We start from the raw sequence: 19270 nt of genomic DNA, 5'->3' as shown, positions 1-19270 counted from the left end.
CAGAATGAAGCCTTCATCTGTAGAAAGTGGAGAAACTCCCATCGTGATCAAACCAAACACAACAACAGATGAGTCTATATCCAAAAGTGTGACACTCACATTGTGGGCGTCATAGTGTCAGCATGGCCTGGCTGGGCTCTGGCTGGGGTGAATCTCACTGAGGAGAAAGACAGAGAAGAGAGGTTAAGGTGCTGATATGTAAGGATTTGTAAAAGTGCTGCGAGTAAACCAATGTGACCTGATTTGAATAAGCGAGAGGAACATGATGTAACTCAGGAAAGAGGAAGCGGACTGAATGCAAGACTGGTGGCATTGAATAAGCAGCTGAGGGTTTCTCATACACATCCAATTTATAAGGCAAGATCTCTCAGTGATAAGAAAACCTCCCATTCCCCGGATCCAACGCTCCGCAGCTGCAGTTCATTCCTGAGGAAAACAGTTTGCGCCCTGCGGCACAAGAAAGGAAGAGAACGACTGCTTTCATTTTCCCGAGAGGTCACAACACCTGACAGAATCACAACCACACACACTGGTCGCTAACAAGATGCTTCTGTATTAGCATGATTTTTGTTTTTATGCCTCAGGCGTTTGTCCCGTTCTTGTGAACACTTTGTCTAGGCAACATCTCAGGTTCACTTAAAGGGGATCTGTGAAAATTAGGTTCAAAACACTCACTCAGACCCTGGTTAAGATATCTCAACTCTGGCTTTAGGGAGTTTCTATAAACTTTTGCCAGTTGTCAATATACATATGCTGTATATGTCAGAAAAACAGTTGACCATGATAGTATAATAGTTTCTTCTCAAATAACAAATATTTTGATTTTTGTATTTCCCTGCCGCTCATGATGGAGCTCTCCTCTGCCCGTGTTGTTGCTGAGAGAGAGGGAAAACAAATGAATACTGTGACAACTCACATTAATTCATTGATATGCAAGACCAGGACAAACACACAGGATGAAGTGAAAAACAGCAACACGGACAGACAGAGGCGCCAGGGACAGTTTGTCCAGTCCAGTGTGTGTGTGTTTAATAAGCTGATCATTTACAAGCCCCATCTGTAAATGTGTGCTAAATCCTCTCAGTGTGTAGAAGAAGCTTTGAATGTGTGCAGTGGGTTTGTATAAGTGTGTATCTTACACGTGTGATCCACAGGAGAGGGTATCAGACCAAAAACAAAAGGTCACTTCACTAACTAAGTGTCCCATGTGAAGCAGCAGCAGGACACAACAACCCACTGGGAAGCATCTAATGTACTTTTTTTCCATTTTCTGCAAAGTTCACATCCGTCATCAGGTTCAGATGTGCCAAACAAAGTGTGCTGACTTGACATGAGTCTTCTCTGAGAGCAGTGATAAGCTGTCATGTGAGCGCTCTGTGTTGTGAGAGACAGATTTCAGTTTCCATATTAACAGGAATGGAAACTTTCACTTCTTGAATTTTTAAACTGAAAACCATAAAAACCTCAAATTGATTTCCCCTCCACGTTTTAATGTTAATATTTAAATGTTCCGAGGTTTGTTGTGCTTTTTTTTTTTTACAGTGAAACATTATAACAAATGAAACACAGAGGCCTCATTTCATTCAACTGGATTTTGTTTTCTTTAGTTTCTGTCTTAATAAAAGATCAAGAGAAACCAATGAAGGCAAAAATATTTCAATATTTGCCTGAGGCTGTGTTTAAAGGTTTAGCTACAGCTTCATTTGCATGTTAGTCAGAGACACAGCCTCCACCCTGCTTCACCAAAGACAATATCCCCCATCACCCTAACGTCAACATATATTGTTGGATAAATCCTGTTCTGAAAAATCTATTTAAAATCGGTTCATGCATGAATTAATCAGAGAGGAAGATCAATCTGAGGCTAATCCGTGAAACTGATACTTGATAAACCAAGCACATTAATATCCAGTGATGCCAAACAGTCGACAGCAGCAACGCACCGATTTGAAACGCCGCCCACGAAGGTTTCATGGAAACAGAGATAATAAAAACATCCCAGTATAAACAGTCTCACATGTTGAAGCCCATTTATGCCAGGGACATAACAAAAATGAATGATGAAAGCTAATTTCAATTCAAATAATGAGATCAACAAGTCGAAATCATGAGAGAAAGATAAAAATCTTGAGATAATGAATTACAATTATGGGAGTCAGTATTTAGACATTCCAACACATTTTCTTTGAGATACTAAGTTGTAATTTTGAGAGATGAAGTCATTATTTTTGAATTACTGAGCCATTATTTTGAGATACTACAGTTATATGTTATGATCGAAGCTCATTATTTTGTGATAATAAATGATTACTTTGAGTCGCTGAGTCATTATTTAACGATAAAGTCGCTATTGAGATGGCAAGTTACTGTTTTGATTAAATTATTCATAATCACCTTCAGGATTATTTGTGTGTTTTAATCAGAGAACTCATATCATTGCTTGTGGTAAACTGTAGATCACAGTGTTATTCAGCATGATCACCAAACTCCTTCCACATCCGGCTGTTCATCTGTTTATCCCCAGATGGTTTTTAGTGTTATCATCTGTATGAGCGCCACAGATGCAATGATTGGCTGGAGAATCAGTTGACTCATCCAGCAGTTCAGATAATTGATAATTGATCGATACAGTAAAGTAGAGAATTCGCTGCTGGTCTTTGTCGACTGGGCGAATATCTTTGGGTCTAATATCACGTGGGCTTCAGGCAGGTGTGTTAAATCATGTGAATATGGCTCAGCACCAGTTCATTCGTTTGAACTGACCTGAGTTGTCCGACTGGATGTTCTGAGTTGAACCGAGATGTGAGACCTATCACGACACGTGAAACAACACAGTCATGCAGGTTTGAAGGAACTGAACATAAAGGGTCAAGAGGACGATGTCCAAACTCACAACATCTTATAAGTGGATCGCAACCAAAATGGGTCCAAAAGGTCAGATTGTTTAACTTTGGGACTTGAACAGAAGCCACACAGGGGATAACATGCAGCTGCAGGAGCCGTTATCCCAGAGTTTAGGGATAACGTGGTAGTGTAATAATAATTATAACAGTATCTTACAATATTTTTGGGTTGTATAAAACTAGAATGAGATGCTAAAACATTGAATCTCACTGTATACGAGCTGCAAACAGGGAAACTCAGGGAAACTATGCAGCTCATGACTCACAACAGGATCAGTAGCGTTGCTTTGTCTGAATTCAGCCCAATGGAGCTTCGGTTCTCTCTTGTCTTCTTCGGAAAACATTCGGCTGAATCAAGACGAGACTATTTTCCACATGCATGGGAAGCTCTGCCCCACCCCCCCCTCCCCTCTCCCTCCCTCTCTCTCTCTCTCTCCTCTGAGGACTCCACCTAGCCAACTATTCATCCAGGTCTGACTCACTCCCTGTCAGCCAGGAGAAGAGCCTGCCACCGTGCACCAAGACGAGTGAGGGCTTGTTTGCCTCCCCCTTCATCATCATCATCATCTTCATCATCATCATCATCATCAACAACCACAGCAGTAGGAGCGGCAGCAGCAGCAACACATTTCTGACAACTTCTACTCTTTGGATCTTTAGCATTAATGCCACACGTCTTGATAAGTTTTTATTTAAGGTGACTTTTTAATTCCTGGCGAATTTCCCATTTGAGAAACTTACACATATCTTAATAATAACAACAATAATGTAGTGATGTCCTCAAAAAAGTTATTTAAGGTGCCTCTTCCTTTTTTTTTACGTAGTGAAAGGTGCCACATTGACTAGAGAGAAACACACATAACTACATATAATGATAACAACAATAATCATAATACTCATTAAACTATTAAAAAGTATTAAAGAAGCCAACAATAGGAAGCAATTCAAATAATAAAAAGTGCAGATTTAGTTGTATCATGAAACATAACAGCACAGCAGATCATAGAAGTGTTGGACATTGGAAAATCACTTTTCAAAGGTAAACTCGTCCTCATCATGATAACAGATGTGATGGATGACAGATGAAGATGGGTGGACACATCTGGACAGAGTGGTGAAATGAGGTGAGATGTCTGAAGAACACAAAGAGGGAAGACAGGTCGTGTCTCAGGCTGACAGATGTCTCTGAGACATCCCACCTCTGGAGGACAGAGTGAGAACAGAGGCTGGTAAACAGACAGACCTCTGTGCTGGTCAGAGAATAAAGAGACTGGTTTCCTTACATCGCTCCAGATCCTTTTCTCCTGCTGCTCCAAGTCAGAGAGTTTAAATATCCTCAGTGAACATCTGTCCCAGGATCCGTGTGCGGGACTGAGGAGCTCCCACAGAAAACGGGTGTCACACACTCTCTCTCTCTCACTCTCACTCTCTCTTTCACACACTCTGAGAGAGAGAGGGGAGGAGGGGGGAGGAGGCTCTGACTGACACGATGGGAGCCAGCCCACTGCGATGCGTTCAGGAACACCTCTGGAAATCCTATCGCTTTGTAACAATCATTCGGTCAGGACTACATGCAGAGACAATGTAGTGAAGGAAAGTAACTCAGTATATTGACTACTAGTATTACAATATTTGAGTACCAAACTTTGAGCTAATCAAGTATTTCCGACACATGATTCCTCATCTTTCTGTTGCACTGCATTCACCATACAATGCTACATTTATCATTCAACTCTTTGTTTATTTATTATTTAACACTAAATATTTGGATCTTATATGTGTTTCAAATTATATATTTCAGCTAATAAAATATGATGCACTATTGCATTAAGATATAAATGAAGAGTGATGTTTTTGAGTTGTGCTCCATCTATAATTGTAAACTGAAAAATTATAAAATCTTGCATTTCTTTTTATATATTTATCTGTTTGTTTATCTTTTTCACTTTTTCCGATTTATTCCTTTTTGTTAATGTTGTACATTTATCAGTATTGGTTTGTATGTGTACTATACATATTTATCACATGGTGGGAATGTCTTCTACTTTTGAAACCTTCCATCCGTCCATCTCCACCTTCTCTCGCAGGGTGTCATCGAGACAAATTCAAGAAGACAGAAATTACAACTTAGACCTTTGTCTGTTTGCTTTACTTCTTAGTAACGCAACTTGTAGATGAGCGTTGCAAAAAGTCTTTATCCCGACACAAGGTCTAGAAACTCCCCCTCAATATTCAAGTCGCCACAGCTGCTGCGTTGCTGGAGAGTGACAGCACGTCTATTGTGGTTATTCAGATGAGTTCCACTGAACTACTGATAAGAGATTCATTAATGGTCACATCAATTTGCGTGAGTGTGAGTTGCTCAAAGTTTGATGACATAAAACAAAGCCAGCATTTGATCTAACTCCTCAGCGGAGAGGTTTTGCTGTTCAGCCTGATAATGGACACTAACAGAGAGACACTGCGACCGGAACCTTAACTGTCTTCAAACTCTGAATCAATATTCGTCAAAAACACATTTCCCCCACACATAAGTAACATTTTTGCAACGTGCTTTCCACTGGACCACATCTGCTTAATCTACCACTGCTTGTGATAACAAGTACGCTGCCGGCAACATGACACAGCTTCACGGTCCATAGCGTGTCGGTTTTCCTCTGTATTCCACTCCCTGTTTCTTTTGTGAGAGACTGCCACACAACCTACTTCCCAAAAAGATGCCATCCTACCTGCTGTATCCTGTGAAGCAGGATATTGTAGCTGTGTGCAGCACAAACAGAGGAGCAAACACTGGGGTTATGCAACCTCCTGCTGAAGTGCATCTTCAAACTTTCCTTTTTCAAATATCAGCTCAAGAAAACTGTCTGGTTTTGGTTCCGGGAGAAAAGTAAACAGACAGTCCACTGAATAATCTCTTATGCTCCGAGAGTATTTCTGCATAGAAGTCTGACCTGTACGCTGAATCGTGAATGATCTCGTTCTCCTGAAATTAATGTTTTATTTATACGTCTGAAAAACACCTCAACGCTTTAAATGTCCACGCTGCAGCAGTTATAAATACATAGCAGTTTTTAAGGCTGTTCTCCTGCTTGGTTTCAACACGTCACTCCACTGCTGGTGTCTGAACCTTGAGATTTCAGATGCTGAGCACAGAGCCAAACATTATTTATGGAGGAAGAATACAGTCTGTGTAACTGTACCACACCAGGCAAGGATAATTAGGACGGTTGCTCATTGTAAACCAACCTAAACACGCTTATTCACTTTATCAACAGGATGAAAATCATTACATTTACAAATGCTTGTTAACACTTCTCATTTTACAGGTTGCTGCAAGTTACAAGTTTCCAGATTATCTACATTGGCTTTGTCTGTCTGGGTTGGATTGTGGGGTCCACATATAGCCACACGTGTGACAAATAACAAGATAAGAAGGAATATAATTACGACAATAAATCCCCGGCTGCCTGACAGGCTAACAGCTGGTTGGTCTGTGGGTGTGAATCCTAATTAAGTGGAGGTGTCAATTTACATGTTGGATCTCAATGGGAACATCCTGTTTAATAAAGAATGTATAAATAAAGACAATTGCTGGTTTGTCTTTAGGTGTGAATCCTTATAAGCTGAAATGCACAATCACACACTTTTGATTCTTGGAATGTTATTGAGCAATGGCTACCAGCATGACGGTTTTCCAAAGGCCACAGTCTTTGTCTGTGCGTGTGTGTGTGTTTGTTGTGTTGTACTCTGTATTTCTTATGTTGTGGAAACAACAATGTGCGGGTACATGAGAAAACCATCCCTGCACAAGTTAAATGTTTGTTGTAGGATCAGTTTTAAAAAGATGACTTAGCTTTAGTTTGGTTACACAGTAAGTCAACATTTGTTTTGGTTTTACGCTCAAAGTCACACGTCTCCATCCCCATCCATTTGACACGTAGGACAACAAGCAGGGAGAACACTGCATGCGATGCCTTACATGATTGACACCTCAACATTCATCCTCATTGGCAATTTAAAGTTTCCAATTTCCTTCTCGGGACAGTGATTAGAAATGTATTAGTTGCTCCAATTACCTTGATGTCATCGAATTATCGCTGTGCAAAGAGAAATACGCTTTAAATAAAATTTCATCCAACGTTTGTATCTTTTTAGACTATGAGAGGGTACTGGAATATCTGGAAGAAACCCAGGCTCACAAACAGGCTCCGGGGCCCTGTAGCTTTGAGGCATCAGTGCTCATCACAGAGTCTGTACACTGCTGCTTGGTTGGAATTAAAACCGTGTTCTTGGGTTATGATGGTGGAACCCTCCGGAGAAATGAAGTGACAAACCGGCCTCACATGTGTCGTGGTGAAGGTTTTCAGCTCCTGCAGCCGCCATCAAACTTTATGACGTCAAACAAACACGTCATTGTGTCGTGCATAAATAAATCACCCCGGCATAAAAGGGGGAGGACATTCATTTGCGAGTGAATTTCCTTCACGTGCGTCACGATGGAGGCACATCGCTTCTGTTTCACAGCCCACTGATCTTTACAGATTAAAGTTATCATTATCATTATTACCCGCCTCCTGGCATCGCTCTCAGTAATCTGCAGCGGGTGTCGAGGATCAGCTGCATCTAGACTCGTCTCCCTGATTTATGCTTTATATTCTCACTTTTTAATTACGACTGAAGAGCCCATTCCCAAACCTGCCTGTTTGGAATGGGCCTGTGTGCTCGGCCTGTGGTGATGCTGGTTCTTTCTCAAACTGTAAAGCTGACCTGCAGTGACTCAGGCTCAGCTAGAGAAGACCTGCTTCCACAGAACCATGAAGCTGCTCCACCTGCACAAAGAGCTGCTCACCTGTTTGTTCAGTGGAGCTCGACTCGGTACGTGCTGTTGTCAGGATTCACAATGTCGCTTATGTTAATGAGTCATGGCCGCCCCTACATGTACCAACTGTGAAGCCAATAAGATCAACAGTTCTCAAGACATTCAAGCCACATCGGACCACGCGGTTCAAGATTTCTGGATTAAGTCGATTTCAAAATAAGATGTTCTGAAAAGGTCCATTGTCTGAATGTCTTTCTTTGGGTTCATAAGAGATAAATGTACAAGTTTCTAAATCTTTTGTAATTTTTTTCTTTGCATTGTTTTGTTTTGTGTTGATTCGACAACCACATAAAACCCTTTTTTTGGGACCTGAGGGCTATTTGCACGTTGGAAAAGCGTGCACACACATCTTACTCACAATAAGAGTCAACATTACTCATAAAGACATCGTTCATACTTCAGAGATTCACAGTCTGCTACAGTAAATGAAATGATGAGAAGATGTTGGGGTCAGTGATGCAGCACAGGGAGGGAAACACGCTGTCGCAGCAGCCGCAGCCTCACGCATTCAAAATGAAGACATGACATCATTCTCTCCGATGACCTCATCCCTACGGGAGTGTAAGGATGACATCATCCTCTTGGTGCGTGATCGTGTTTTTCTGATGGCAAAAAAAGAAAGTGATAAATTGAGAAACTAAATCTGACTGTAGTTGATCCATTTAGTTTAGTTTTGTTTATTTTCTGGTGCAGTTTATTTTTGTCATAATGATAAATAATGCTATGTAATCACTGCAGATGTTAAACCTCTGAGGAAATAGAATCACAGCACCACAGATGGACTGCATCGAGGAAACATCTATTCATTTACTTACTTTTACCATATTAATACCATTATTGATTCTAATAATGATGATAATCGTTGTTATATTCTACATATGAGTTCTTACTCAATCTAGAGATGTTAGAATTCATGAGTCAGCTCTGTTTGTTCCTGTCTCACATTCCCTCATCACCCAGCACTCACATCTTCACCCAAATCACCAGTGTCCATTTCCAGTCCAGTATATATACCAGCTGTCTTTTCTGAGTCACGTACTAAATTGTTGAATCACTCACGTCTTGTGTGTCTTTGCCGTCCTGTTATATTACTGTAACCTGTATTTTTTGACAGCCGGAGTCTTGTGTTTGTCAACGTATTTTACATCTAGTCTCAACTCTTGGTTATAGATTAGATAAATATCACTCAGTTGGCTTTTCTTCTCCTGCACAATAAACAGTCACTGGTTTAAACGGTCCCCTCGTGTTGTAGCTTTGTCATCATGACATCAGCTCATCATAGGGTTCAAATGAGCTATAATATCCCTGCTGCAGTGTGAGTCAAGTGTTTTTACACTGTTCCAACGTTATGAGTCGAGTTTTCACCCCCCCCCCCCCCCCCCCCCCCCCCAGCCCTGCAGAGTGAAGCAGCTGTCCGCCTCACACAGGGAAGCCGCTCATGAATTATTAATCTGATTCTGCTGCTCCACGAAAAAGGAAGCTCCCCAGCGGAGGGGTTGCATACCAAGGAGATGATGTCATGCCTGCGAACTGGCTGGGATGATGTCACCGTATAGAATGATGTCATCTTTTTTTATTGTATTTTAAATGCATGTAGGATTTGGCTGTAAAGTGATTCCCCCTGTTTCACATGCAGATCACATTTCTCTGATCGCTGAAAGATGTGATTTGATCTGATGTTACATAACCAGCCTCGACTCTCATGTCTGGTTCCTTTTAATGCTTTTTTTTTAATGAAAGACAGGAAATGAGGTGGGAGCTGAGGGCAGATAAAGGGCCATTGTTACAGAGGAGTCACCTAATAACCCATTGGCACTGGTTTTAGTTAATCTCTTAAAGGGGCGCTCCACTTCAGACTTCAGCAGAGGTGGAGACATCCTGCCTTACACTTCCTTTACTGCGACTCGGTGGCGTCTTTATAAGAGACGCCCCGTTGACATTGTTACGGCCGTATGTGGTCCAGTGTCCATGTGGCCCTGTCAGTTTTCAATGAGGTTCACCTGACCGGCGAATCAAAAGCTCCTGAGCCGGGGTCAGAGGGAGGCACTTCCACACAGGAGGCTGCTGCTCGTGCTGCTGATCCTCAGTCTGGGATCTTTATACTGAGTTGAGATTCAAGTTCTGGTTGTTCTTTTAAATGTTTTCTGTATTCAGTTGGAGCGTCTGTTTGCCTCATCTGGGGGTTAACAACATCCATATGCCTTTTCACCAACTCCATGTTACCAGTTTGAAAAATGGGAGGGATTTGATAAAGGCACTTCGGAAAATAAAGTACTTGCCTATTTCTTCCTGTTCTCCACTGATTCGTTTAATTATTCATCGTTAATTTTGACAGTTTAAGTCCTCTATATTCTTATAAATGAGAATATTTAAATAAATGTGATGCAATAAATCATTACAAGCAGCTCTATCTGACAAACTCTAATCCGCTAAACACAATATAAGTGGGTCATCTTGCGTAAATTCACTGATCCTTTGGAAAACTGGAAGTGTCCAGAGGCAACAAAATGGCAGAAGTGCTGTTTACAGGATAAGTGGAGAAACGCTGAAGCAGCTTGTTTGGACCCGATGGCCAACAAGGAAAAGTTAATCTTAATCTAATTTAATAAGCAAAGCACATTAGTTTGTACATTTTGCTATATGAAGCATGTTATTTAAGACTTCCCTTCAAGGATTCAATACCGAAACAAAAACTCCTGAATATAAAAGTAACTCACACCCTCTGTCTCGTGACCAGGAAGTATCTGAGAACTTTCTTCTTCTAAACTTTGTGAGGTCTTCTGAATCTGTTGTGACGGATGAGACACTGAACCTGAGGAAGTCTGGCAGCTTCTCAAGTTCATTCATTGTTTTCCTGTAAAAAGTTGCTCAATATATTAAAACTTCAAGCATTCAAAATAGACTTTTGTCTTCTGTTTGCCGATTTCAAGCATCTGTCTTTTCTCACTGGTTCCATTGAATGGCAACATTGTACCACACAGTTCTGGGTTATCATGTTTGTTGAAGGCCTATGGACCTTACATCCTTATTTCCATTGGCCACCTGCCCATGGTCAAACTATGAATATCCTTGTTACTGAGAAATTCAGCTGTATCAGCCAATGTTCGAGCAGAGGAAAACATGGAAGTGGACCAATCTAACATCTCTGCCTTTCTCAAAACCGTCCCAGTGTCCACCTTTATTTTTTTAACAGTACATAATCGCTGAGTCTGAGTGTTTATATATCAAATTACAGATGATGTGTTTTCCAGAGAACAGCTGTAACACATGTCCGCTGACCCCTGCATTTGTTATTCTGCCAGTCGTTCTGCTCGATTGGCCAATATCTAGAATTTAAAACCATTTGGAGAAGTCAGCAGGAGAAGAATAAAAACCTGCACACTTTTACCAATCTGATAACTGAGGGATTATGATCCGAAGAGACTAAAGCAGGGTTTCATAAGATTTAATGAAATTACGTTTAACTTTGTGTTGAAGGAACAAACTGGACACATGTCCAACTAACAGTGATGTATCGAGGTCAGAGACACATCAGAGAGAGATTCACTTGTTCAACAACTTGAGGGAAAAAATTTTTTTGGCTGCTTCTTCTTGGGGATTCAAGGAAAATCCCATCTCTTACCCATGAAAAAGGTGCAGCATTTAACCTCTCTCGTAAAATGACAACCATCAGAGGGGCGACACAGACACAATATATCTATATATCTATCTATATATATCTATATTAGCAATAGATCATGTCTGTAGTCCTATGGGGATGCAGAGATACAGACATGATATCATATGATGGGGAATCATTTTCGGATTAAGGTTTAGATCTCCTTGCTAGCCCAACAATTTAAGGAGGTATCTTGGAAAATGTTCTTTTTGGACCATATTTTGTTCACCTCCTCCTCTTTGACTGATCAGCTCCAAAAGTTGATAATCTGCAGGGATCTTCTCTCCAAGCTTTAAACAAACACCCAGACAACAACTCATGCAGGTAGAGGTGGGGATAGATGGTTTAGGATTGTGAAAAAAGTGAATTTGACTGTTCGTATGTAATCCACAAACTTGATGGTGAACATTTTTATCTTGTAGATAAAACAACTAAGGTTCTTTAAAGCCCCAAGACCAAAAGTTAACTTTTTCTTGTACTGCAGAAGTACACAAAGTGCCAGCCACAATGAGCCACTCTTTACCAATACAACTGAGTAACAAAGTTTGTGAAATTCCTCAAATTGAGATGATTCTTTGACTGCACTTAGTGTGTTTTATCTGGACAAACACTTAAGCCAGGAGAAAGGGGAACATTAGGGCCAAGAAGTTGAAGTAGTTTTATAATACTTATTTAAATGTAACAGCCAACACAAGACCATGTTTTTGTCAAAGGGTCAACAAAGCTTCCTAGCTTCTACCCAAAACTCTAAATAGTTTCTGTATAACCCCATTGATTGCTTGTTCGCTGTGAGAAAATAGTTTGCACACATGTTTTCCATGTAAAACATGTGTGCAATTGAAGAAATGTTGCTAAATGCACATATTCACATGAGGCGTTGTCGTGTTTTTCCACTTTTTGGTGGAATAACAGAGCCGCACACGAGACACGGCACCTGCCAGGCAACACGTCCTCTGAGAGAAGCAGATGTTGCAGGCAGAAGAGACGGACGAAGAACAGGTCTGAGGAGCAGCGGATGAAAAGAGAGAGAGCAAAAACATTGATGTTGCTCAATTTGCAGTTGGAAGGGATTGCGTGTGTGTGTGTGTGTGGTAACAGTGAGAGAGCACAAAAACGGCTCTAGCAGGAGTTAACGACTAAATGCATTTAATGGCTCTTATTAGTGACAATAACTCCTCATCTCGCTGTGCTGTTTGGGCTCGTTGCTTTCACAACATGGTGATCCACTCGCATTCATGCCAGATGTGAGGGGAAACATCTGGTAAGGGACAGCAGTCAGACAGACAACCAGTATCTAAGGTTTGTATGGTTCCTCTCAGCATTTGAGACCGCCAGCAAAGAGCCTGACGGATGAGACCAGCTTCTCTCATTCATCTTACGCAGCCCTTGGTCTTTCTCCTGGTGTCTCACGCACACACTGACACTAACGCACATCAGCACACTGCCTGCAGCAGGGCGTGCACGTCAATGTGATGAAATGACAGCAGTGTATTGAATGTTCACTTGTTCTCTGGGCCTCAAACGCATTGTCAGAGGATGATGGTGGTGGTGGAGTCACTCCTGAAACCACAATCACTGCCTCTCTCTGGGATTCAGTCGCCACCTCGTTCTACACACACACATATACACACACACACACACACACACACACACACACACACACACACACACACACCCACACATTCAATTGTTGTGTCATTTATTCCACACCAAGCTGAACATCAACACACCACAGCCGCCGCTCTCACTGTCTCCTCTGAGAGACATGTAAGATAATAAGGGAGTATTTCTTCCCTTGCAGAAAACAAATATGGAGAGAATTAGAGAGGAGAGCTGTAAGAGAGAAATTGATGAGGTGTCCCAGTGTCGAGCTTGTGCGTCATCAAATTTCATTGTACACAACTCAGTGAGCCATCCCCTCCTGTGGCCCACACAGCAAAGAGCCGGGGGTGGGAGCAGGGGGCTGTTGTGTGGGGACAGATCGAGGGTGGGTTAATACTGTGACTCCTTTAAAAAGTAATCGTGGTTGAACTGTTCCTTCCAACTTCTTTTGATGAACTATGTTGCATGTCAAGGAGTTAAAAATGTCATCGGTTTGAAAACATTTCAAACTAAATCAAATTCTTTCATCTCCTGTTAATAGATAAAAACTAAAGTGATGTTCTTCATATCATGCAGTTTAAAAACAGTGAAGATGCTTCTCCTCTTCTTCACACCAAATGCAAAGCAAACGTTTGTGTTGCTTGACTCGCGAACTTCTGTTTACTCATGTTGTGCAAATACTGTGAGGAGGTCTACTGGCTGAAGTGAGAACAGTTGCATCATTGAACCTAGGAAACACCGGAGACACCCGGCGCCCTCGTGGCGGCCCACAAGACGATCTGAAGGCACACACACACGACTCAGGAGATTACACCATCCAGCGCTACCTGAGGTCAACCAGTGGCGGGTTTGATTCCCGCTGGCTGTGATGGGTGGCAGACCCGGAGTCTTATTGGCTTTCTCAACATCACGTTATGCAAATGTGTCCCGGTGCAAGAAATTCAAAATTCACTTCTATTTGCGTCTTTGCATTGACTTTATATTTAATAGGTCGAGAAGTTTGCGTTGAGTTTGGTGTGAGCAGCATCGAGGGACACGCACCTGAAGTTTCACCCCGTTTTTATAGCATAAAATATTTCAAACTAAACCTACCAGAAGCACGTGATCATACATGAATGGGATAAAAAAGTCTGAAGTCCAATCTGTTAACATGGAGGAAGCGGGATTTACAATATGGATTCCAGCCACCAGGGGGCGATCACAATCCTTTGGCTTCACTTTTAGTTGAGCTCTGACATCGTGGATCTTTCTCATACAGTTTGTCCTTCAGACACGTCAAACCTCCGCCAGCTACTAAACGCTAATGAGATTGTTTCTCTGTGATTAATTCTGCTCAGGATGTGTCAGAAATGCATCTTTCAAATATTAAAACTGTGCAAGTGTCATATTTCTAATTTCCTATAACACTTTCAACTCAACTATCACCCACTTGCGTGTGCGCATGACACAATGTGTTTCACTTTCCACTCATGCTCAAGCTGTTTCATGCATTATTCAGGCAGCAGGTAATAACACCCAGCCGGATCTCTCTTTGAGTCATCCTCCACGTTAATGTGTCACATCTTCCTCTCGGTAGCATCGGTTCGGCACCTCGAGCCGTTCAGATGCTGTTATTTCTCTAAATTAAAGCTCTGCGGTCGTAAAGATGTTTGTGTGCGCGATCGTTTTTTTCAGAATTAAAATACTCCATCGGCTCTTTGTGACTCAAACTCCCCCGGCTGGGGCCTTGGTGAGCAGGGATATATTCAGAGTGATGATGAAGAGGCAAAACAGTTTTAATTGTTTGTCTTGAAGCCATGAAAATTATTGACCGTTTTGTTTACTTGTGTCGACTCAAGCTGTCATGGGAATAGGAGTCTGGATTTCATCTTTTTTAAAAGACCAAACTTTTGCTTTGTTGCAGAAACACACAGGTGCAACGTGTCCTTCAAGCTCAACCAACATAAAGCTTCTCTCCCTGATTCAATCAGCCACAGAAACTGTTATAAGAGAAATCACCATTTCTTTAATGAGGTGACATTCTATAGCAGGGTTTGTTTGGGTTTTGGGTTAAAGGGTTAAATAAAGGGTAATCTCTGAGTCCACTGGCTATCCTCTGATGGCACATCAACCTCTGGGGCAGTGGCCAATATTTTGGGGCTTCAATAAACAAAGGATTTAAGGACCGAGACTCCCTCTCCTGGTCGCGTCTCACTGTCGACAGTCACATGAGGCGAATAAACTCAAACTGTGATACGTTTTGCAGCTGTTTCAGGTCCAGACGACCTTCTGGCTAATGTCTAACTGTTAAGAAACTAAAAAGCCGACAGCTGATGCAATTCGCCTCTAGTGCTCTGCACAAATGTGATTGGTTCAAATTGAATCGGAAACCAAAATTCTTCTGGCATTAAAGTCTCGTCCCTTGGCCACGGCTTGTGTATGTTCACATGCAGAATCCATTTATAGAGTTGTGGTGGTTTGGTCAGCTTATAAGGTTAGAAGTTCTTGACGTTATTATGGTATGACGCTTTAATTGAACTGAATTGAATACATTCAATTCTAGTTCATTTATTGCTTGTCATGGATTTGTGACCTTGGTTCTATACAAATATAGCCATGATATTAGGGCGGCATGCTGGTGCAGCGGTTGACACATAGCATGAAGGTTCTGCCATGTTCTCCCTGTGTCCACACGGCTCCTCTGGAATCCTCCCAGAGCTCATCTACATCGCCCGTGGGAAACTGGCGACCCAATGTCCAGGATGTACCCAGCATGTCACCCGGGACTAGCTCCATAAATACCCTCGAAGTACTGAGCATTACAGCTAAGGGATGGAGGTAAGTCATTAAGTTAAGGCCCTTCGCCTCGATGGTTACATTAATAAACACACATTTTCAGTTATAGAACAATTGCTGGCACGATTTTAAAGACACAACTTTGACATTCGGCCAAAACATGAAATCAACGTCCTCTCCTGTTAAGTTCAATGTTTTTGTCAACCCTGCTTTAATCCTTCACTCCTTCTTAGTATGTCCGCTGGAGTCTTTAATTCTTCCTTCTCACAGAAATGACCTATGAGGCCATTTTGAATGAGCAAAACAAGTTTTAATTTTGGATTTTTAAAAAGCAAAATGTTTGCAAACACTTCGTCTTAATGTTCTGAAATGAGAGTGTTTTGTTCACCCATCATCCAGCTCTGTCATCACATTAATGTGGTCTGACATTTACAGACCCAACACGTGGTTTAATACCTGCGAACGCTTTTCTGTGTTTGTGGGTGTTTTCATCTGCCTGACAAAAAGTTCATCCTAGCGAACAACCTAAGTGGAAAGCCAGGGTGAATTAGTGAAGTAAACAGAGAGAGAGGGCTTCTATGTGGGTAAAAAATAAAGAGCAGAACAAAAAAGAGGACGGTAATAATGACAGGAAATGAAAAAAGCGGAGCAACATGGACAATTTTATTTTACTTTAGTCCATGAAGTAAATATTTTCCAATAAGCCGGCTACTCTTCCTGGAAAATTGAACTAGTGAGACAAAGTACATTGACCCATGCATTGGCCATTAGGATGTTGTTGATAAGTTGGTGATGCACTGGCAGGCAGACAGCGAATCTGGCTAATTGCACAAAACTTTCAACGTTTATTGGTACGATGCAGATAAAGTATGAAGATGAGCAAAGTTTGTTGCCTGGGCCGAGAAATCCTCGACCTCATGTTGCCAAAATGACGGTATTTGCACCTCAGGCTTTGTTTTTGGGCACATTTGGATTGAAGGGGGCAGCAGAATCAAAATCTCCTCGATCGAAAAAAAACTTTAGACAATAGTTTGATAGATTTGGAAAAAAACTATATTGAAAGTGTGTTGGATGAGCCCTCATATGAACTGAGAGGGGAAGGAGAGGAAGTTCTTCTTCTAGGGATAAATGGACCCTGCCAGTGGTATTTGTAAACATGCCTGAAGTTCATGTCAAGCATCCAATAGGAGAGAGGCCTTGGAGCCTGGTGCAATCTGGGTGTATTTTTATCTTTAGGGGAAAAATGAAAACCTGATCCCCTTTCTCCTTTTTCTCTACTCACATCATTCTGATTAAATATGTCCCCACCTTTCTACTGCAAAGAGAGACACTAGTTCATCATATTTATCCGTCCTCCCAGCTGGAGACCCTTCTTTTAACAATAGTGTTAAATTCAGCTGCTGTACACATCGCTGTAAAACCCTGAAACCAGAGACGCTGTGGCTTCAGATGAGAAGCTGCTGTTATGTGCACTCAGGCCAAGGACATGAGTTCCAATATGCAAATGCATCTGTCCATGTTTTCATTCATCAGTGTGTAAGTAGCCCAGTGCATGCTGGGATAGAATCCAGCTTTGGTTTGCAATGAGCTTGTATAGAAAAACGGATGGGCTGACTTAATAATGAAAAGACATTTTTACATTCCGGATTACGAGCAGAACAGGAACGACAAAGTTTATGATTCAGTATCTGATTTTAAGTACAATAAATAATTTCCCATTTGATTTTACAATTTTTTTTTAATTTGAATTATTTGTTTGTTGTGTTTATTATCCCAATGTCTGTTGGATCAACATCTATGTGTTTCACTTTTATTGGTATTTTTTTTATTTTCCTTTTAATATTTTATCTCTTATATTGTCACTATTATTTTTTACCGATTTGGATGCAAGCTTGTCACATGTGTGGCATGAAGGACTATAAAGTGAATCTAAATCTCGGATCTTAACTTTAATGAAACAGGGAATTCAAAATGACAATTTTTCATATTTTAGGAAACGGAAATAGGAAAGTTAAATAAATTGTTGCTGTTTTAGTTTCGACTATAAGTGAACAATTGTTGGGAAATTCTGAATCCTTCATCAAAATCAAACGAGACTAAAGTGATAAATCAAAGTACTTTTATATTTATCAAGCTCAGTCAGACATAAATAATAAGAACCTGAGAACAACTGGAACAACAGGGTTAAAAAATCACTTACAGGTTTGGCTCCTGTGCAAATTCAGCCCTCGAGGTCGGCCTCAGCAAACAGCACAGAAACCTCCTGGTCCCCCTGGAGACCATGTTGACCATAGCCTCACCTTTTGCACGGCTAGTTTAAATAAACCCAATGGTCGGATGTGTGGGGGGGTTAAATGCCACCTGTTAAACGACCGCGGCTGTTATCTCTGACATGAGATTGGACAATAAGGCTCCTCTCTGCCCTCTGAGAATCTACCACTCGTCTGCTGATCGAAACCACTCTGCTCGGATTTTGCCCCGAGGCTCGTCTGAAATGTGTCTGAGGCCGAAGCACCGGATCTCAGCTCTCTGCGTTTGAGTGAAGCCTCGGACACCAAGCTGAACACAAAGAGCTGTCTTCTGGGTTTTTCCTCGAAAGGATCACGGACTAAGTGGCTGCATCTTGTCCAGAGAGACACAAAGAAAACACGCAGAGTCGTAACATTATCTTAACTTCTGGGCTTGTATAAAAGTAGAGAGGCTGACTACTTCCCCCTTGGTTCCCAGTCTTATTCTACTAAATGTATCAGGACACCAGCCTCAGCACCAACATCCCAAAATGCTTCTTTACGAATGAATTCAAGGCTGTTTAATGTCAATGTGTCATGGTTTCCACTGGACTGACTAACCAAAATATAAAGAAAACAAATGGAATATGTGATGTGTTAGTATAACAAAGGTTTTGTGATGGTAAATGAGAGGCAGCGAGGCAGAAAGGAGGAGGATGGAGAGACACAGGAGGAGGAATAAGGAGGAAGAGGAAGGAAGAAGCAGCAAGAGCCAGAAGCGAGGAGAAGGAAGAAGAGGAAGATGGCCGAAGAAGAATACAAGGCAGAGCCCGCAGAGATCTCCTGTTATTTCTGCTCAGAAACAAACAGCGACACTACAATAAGTCCAGTCACTGTGAATTCAGACAATTAGAAAACTAGACTGACACCAAGTCGAGCACATTCCTTCCTCAGCGCCTGACAGTCGCCTTAAAACCAATCAAGCTGCACCACTTTTCACACGCTCATAGATTTCAGTCCTCTGAATGTGTCAGTTGATTTTAAAATAAAGATCTATTCACTGTTCCCTAGGAAAAGGGTGCAATTCTCAATCACAGTGAAAGATAAACAAACCCCTGCTTACTCACATAGTCAGCCGCCCGACTCGAGCAGTTCTCCAGACGTGTGGAATAAAAACCAAAGTTCCAGCTGATGCCTGTTGTGAACGTTTGCAGCGACCGACAGG

General features: G+C 41.6%; 1 protein-coding gene across 3 annotated transcripts in view; it reads right to left on the bottom strand.

Annotated features, from left to right (window-relative positions):
• Positions 1–19270, bottom strand: part of lepr (leptin receptor) — a 39157-nt gene extending 19887 nt beyond the window's left edge. For 2 of the 3 annotated variants that reach the window (XM_062395370.1, XM_062395372.1), the window contains exons 1-2: positions 4187–4347; positions 100–157 (exon numbers count right to left, since the gene is read on the bottom strand). In XM_062395370.1, coding sequence (XP_062251354.1) covers positions 100–113 — 14 coding nt within the window. In that variant the 5' untranslated portion in view covers positions 114–157; positions 4187–4347. Of the gene's footprint in view, positions 1–99; positions 158–4186; positions 4348–19172 lie in introns of those variants that run through there. The other variant, XM_062395371.1, reaches the window with a different exon arrangement.

Source organism: Platichthys flesus, chromosome 9 (genome assembly GCF_949316205.1).
Source record: "Platichthys flesus chromosome 9, fPlaFle2.1, whole genome shotgun sequence".
Lineage (NCBI taxonomy): Eukaryota > Metazoa > Chordata > Actinopteri > Pleuronectiformes > Pleuronectidae > Platichthys > Platichthys flesus.
This window is presented reverse-complemented; position numbering and strand designations above follow the sequence as displayed.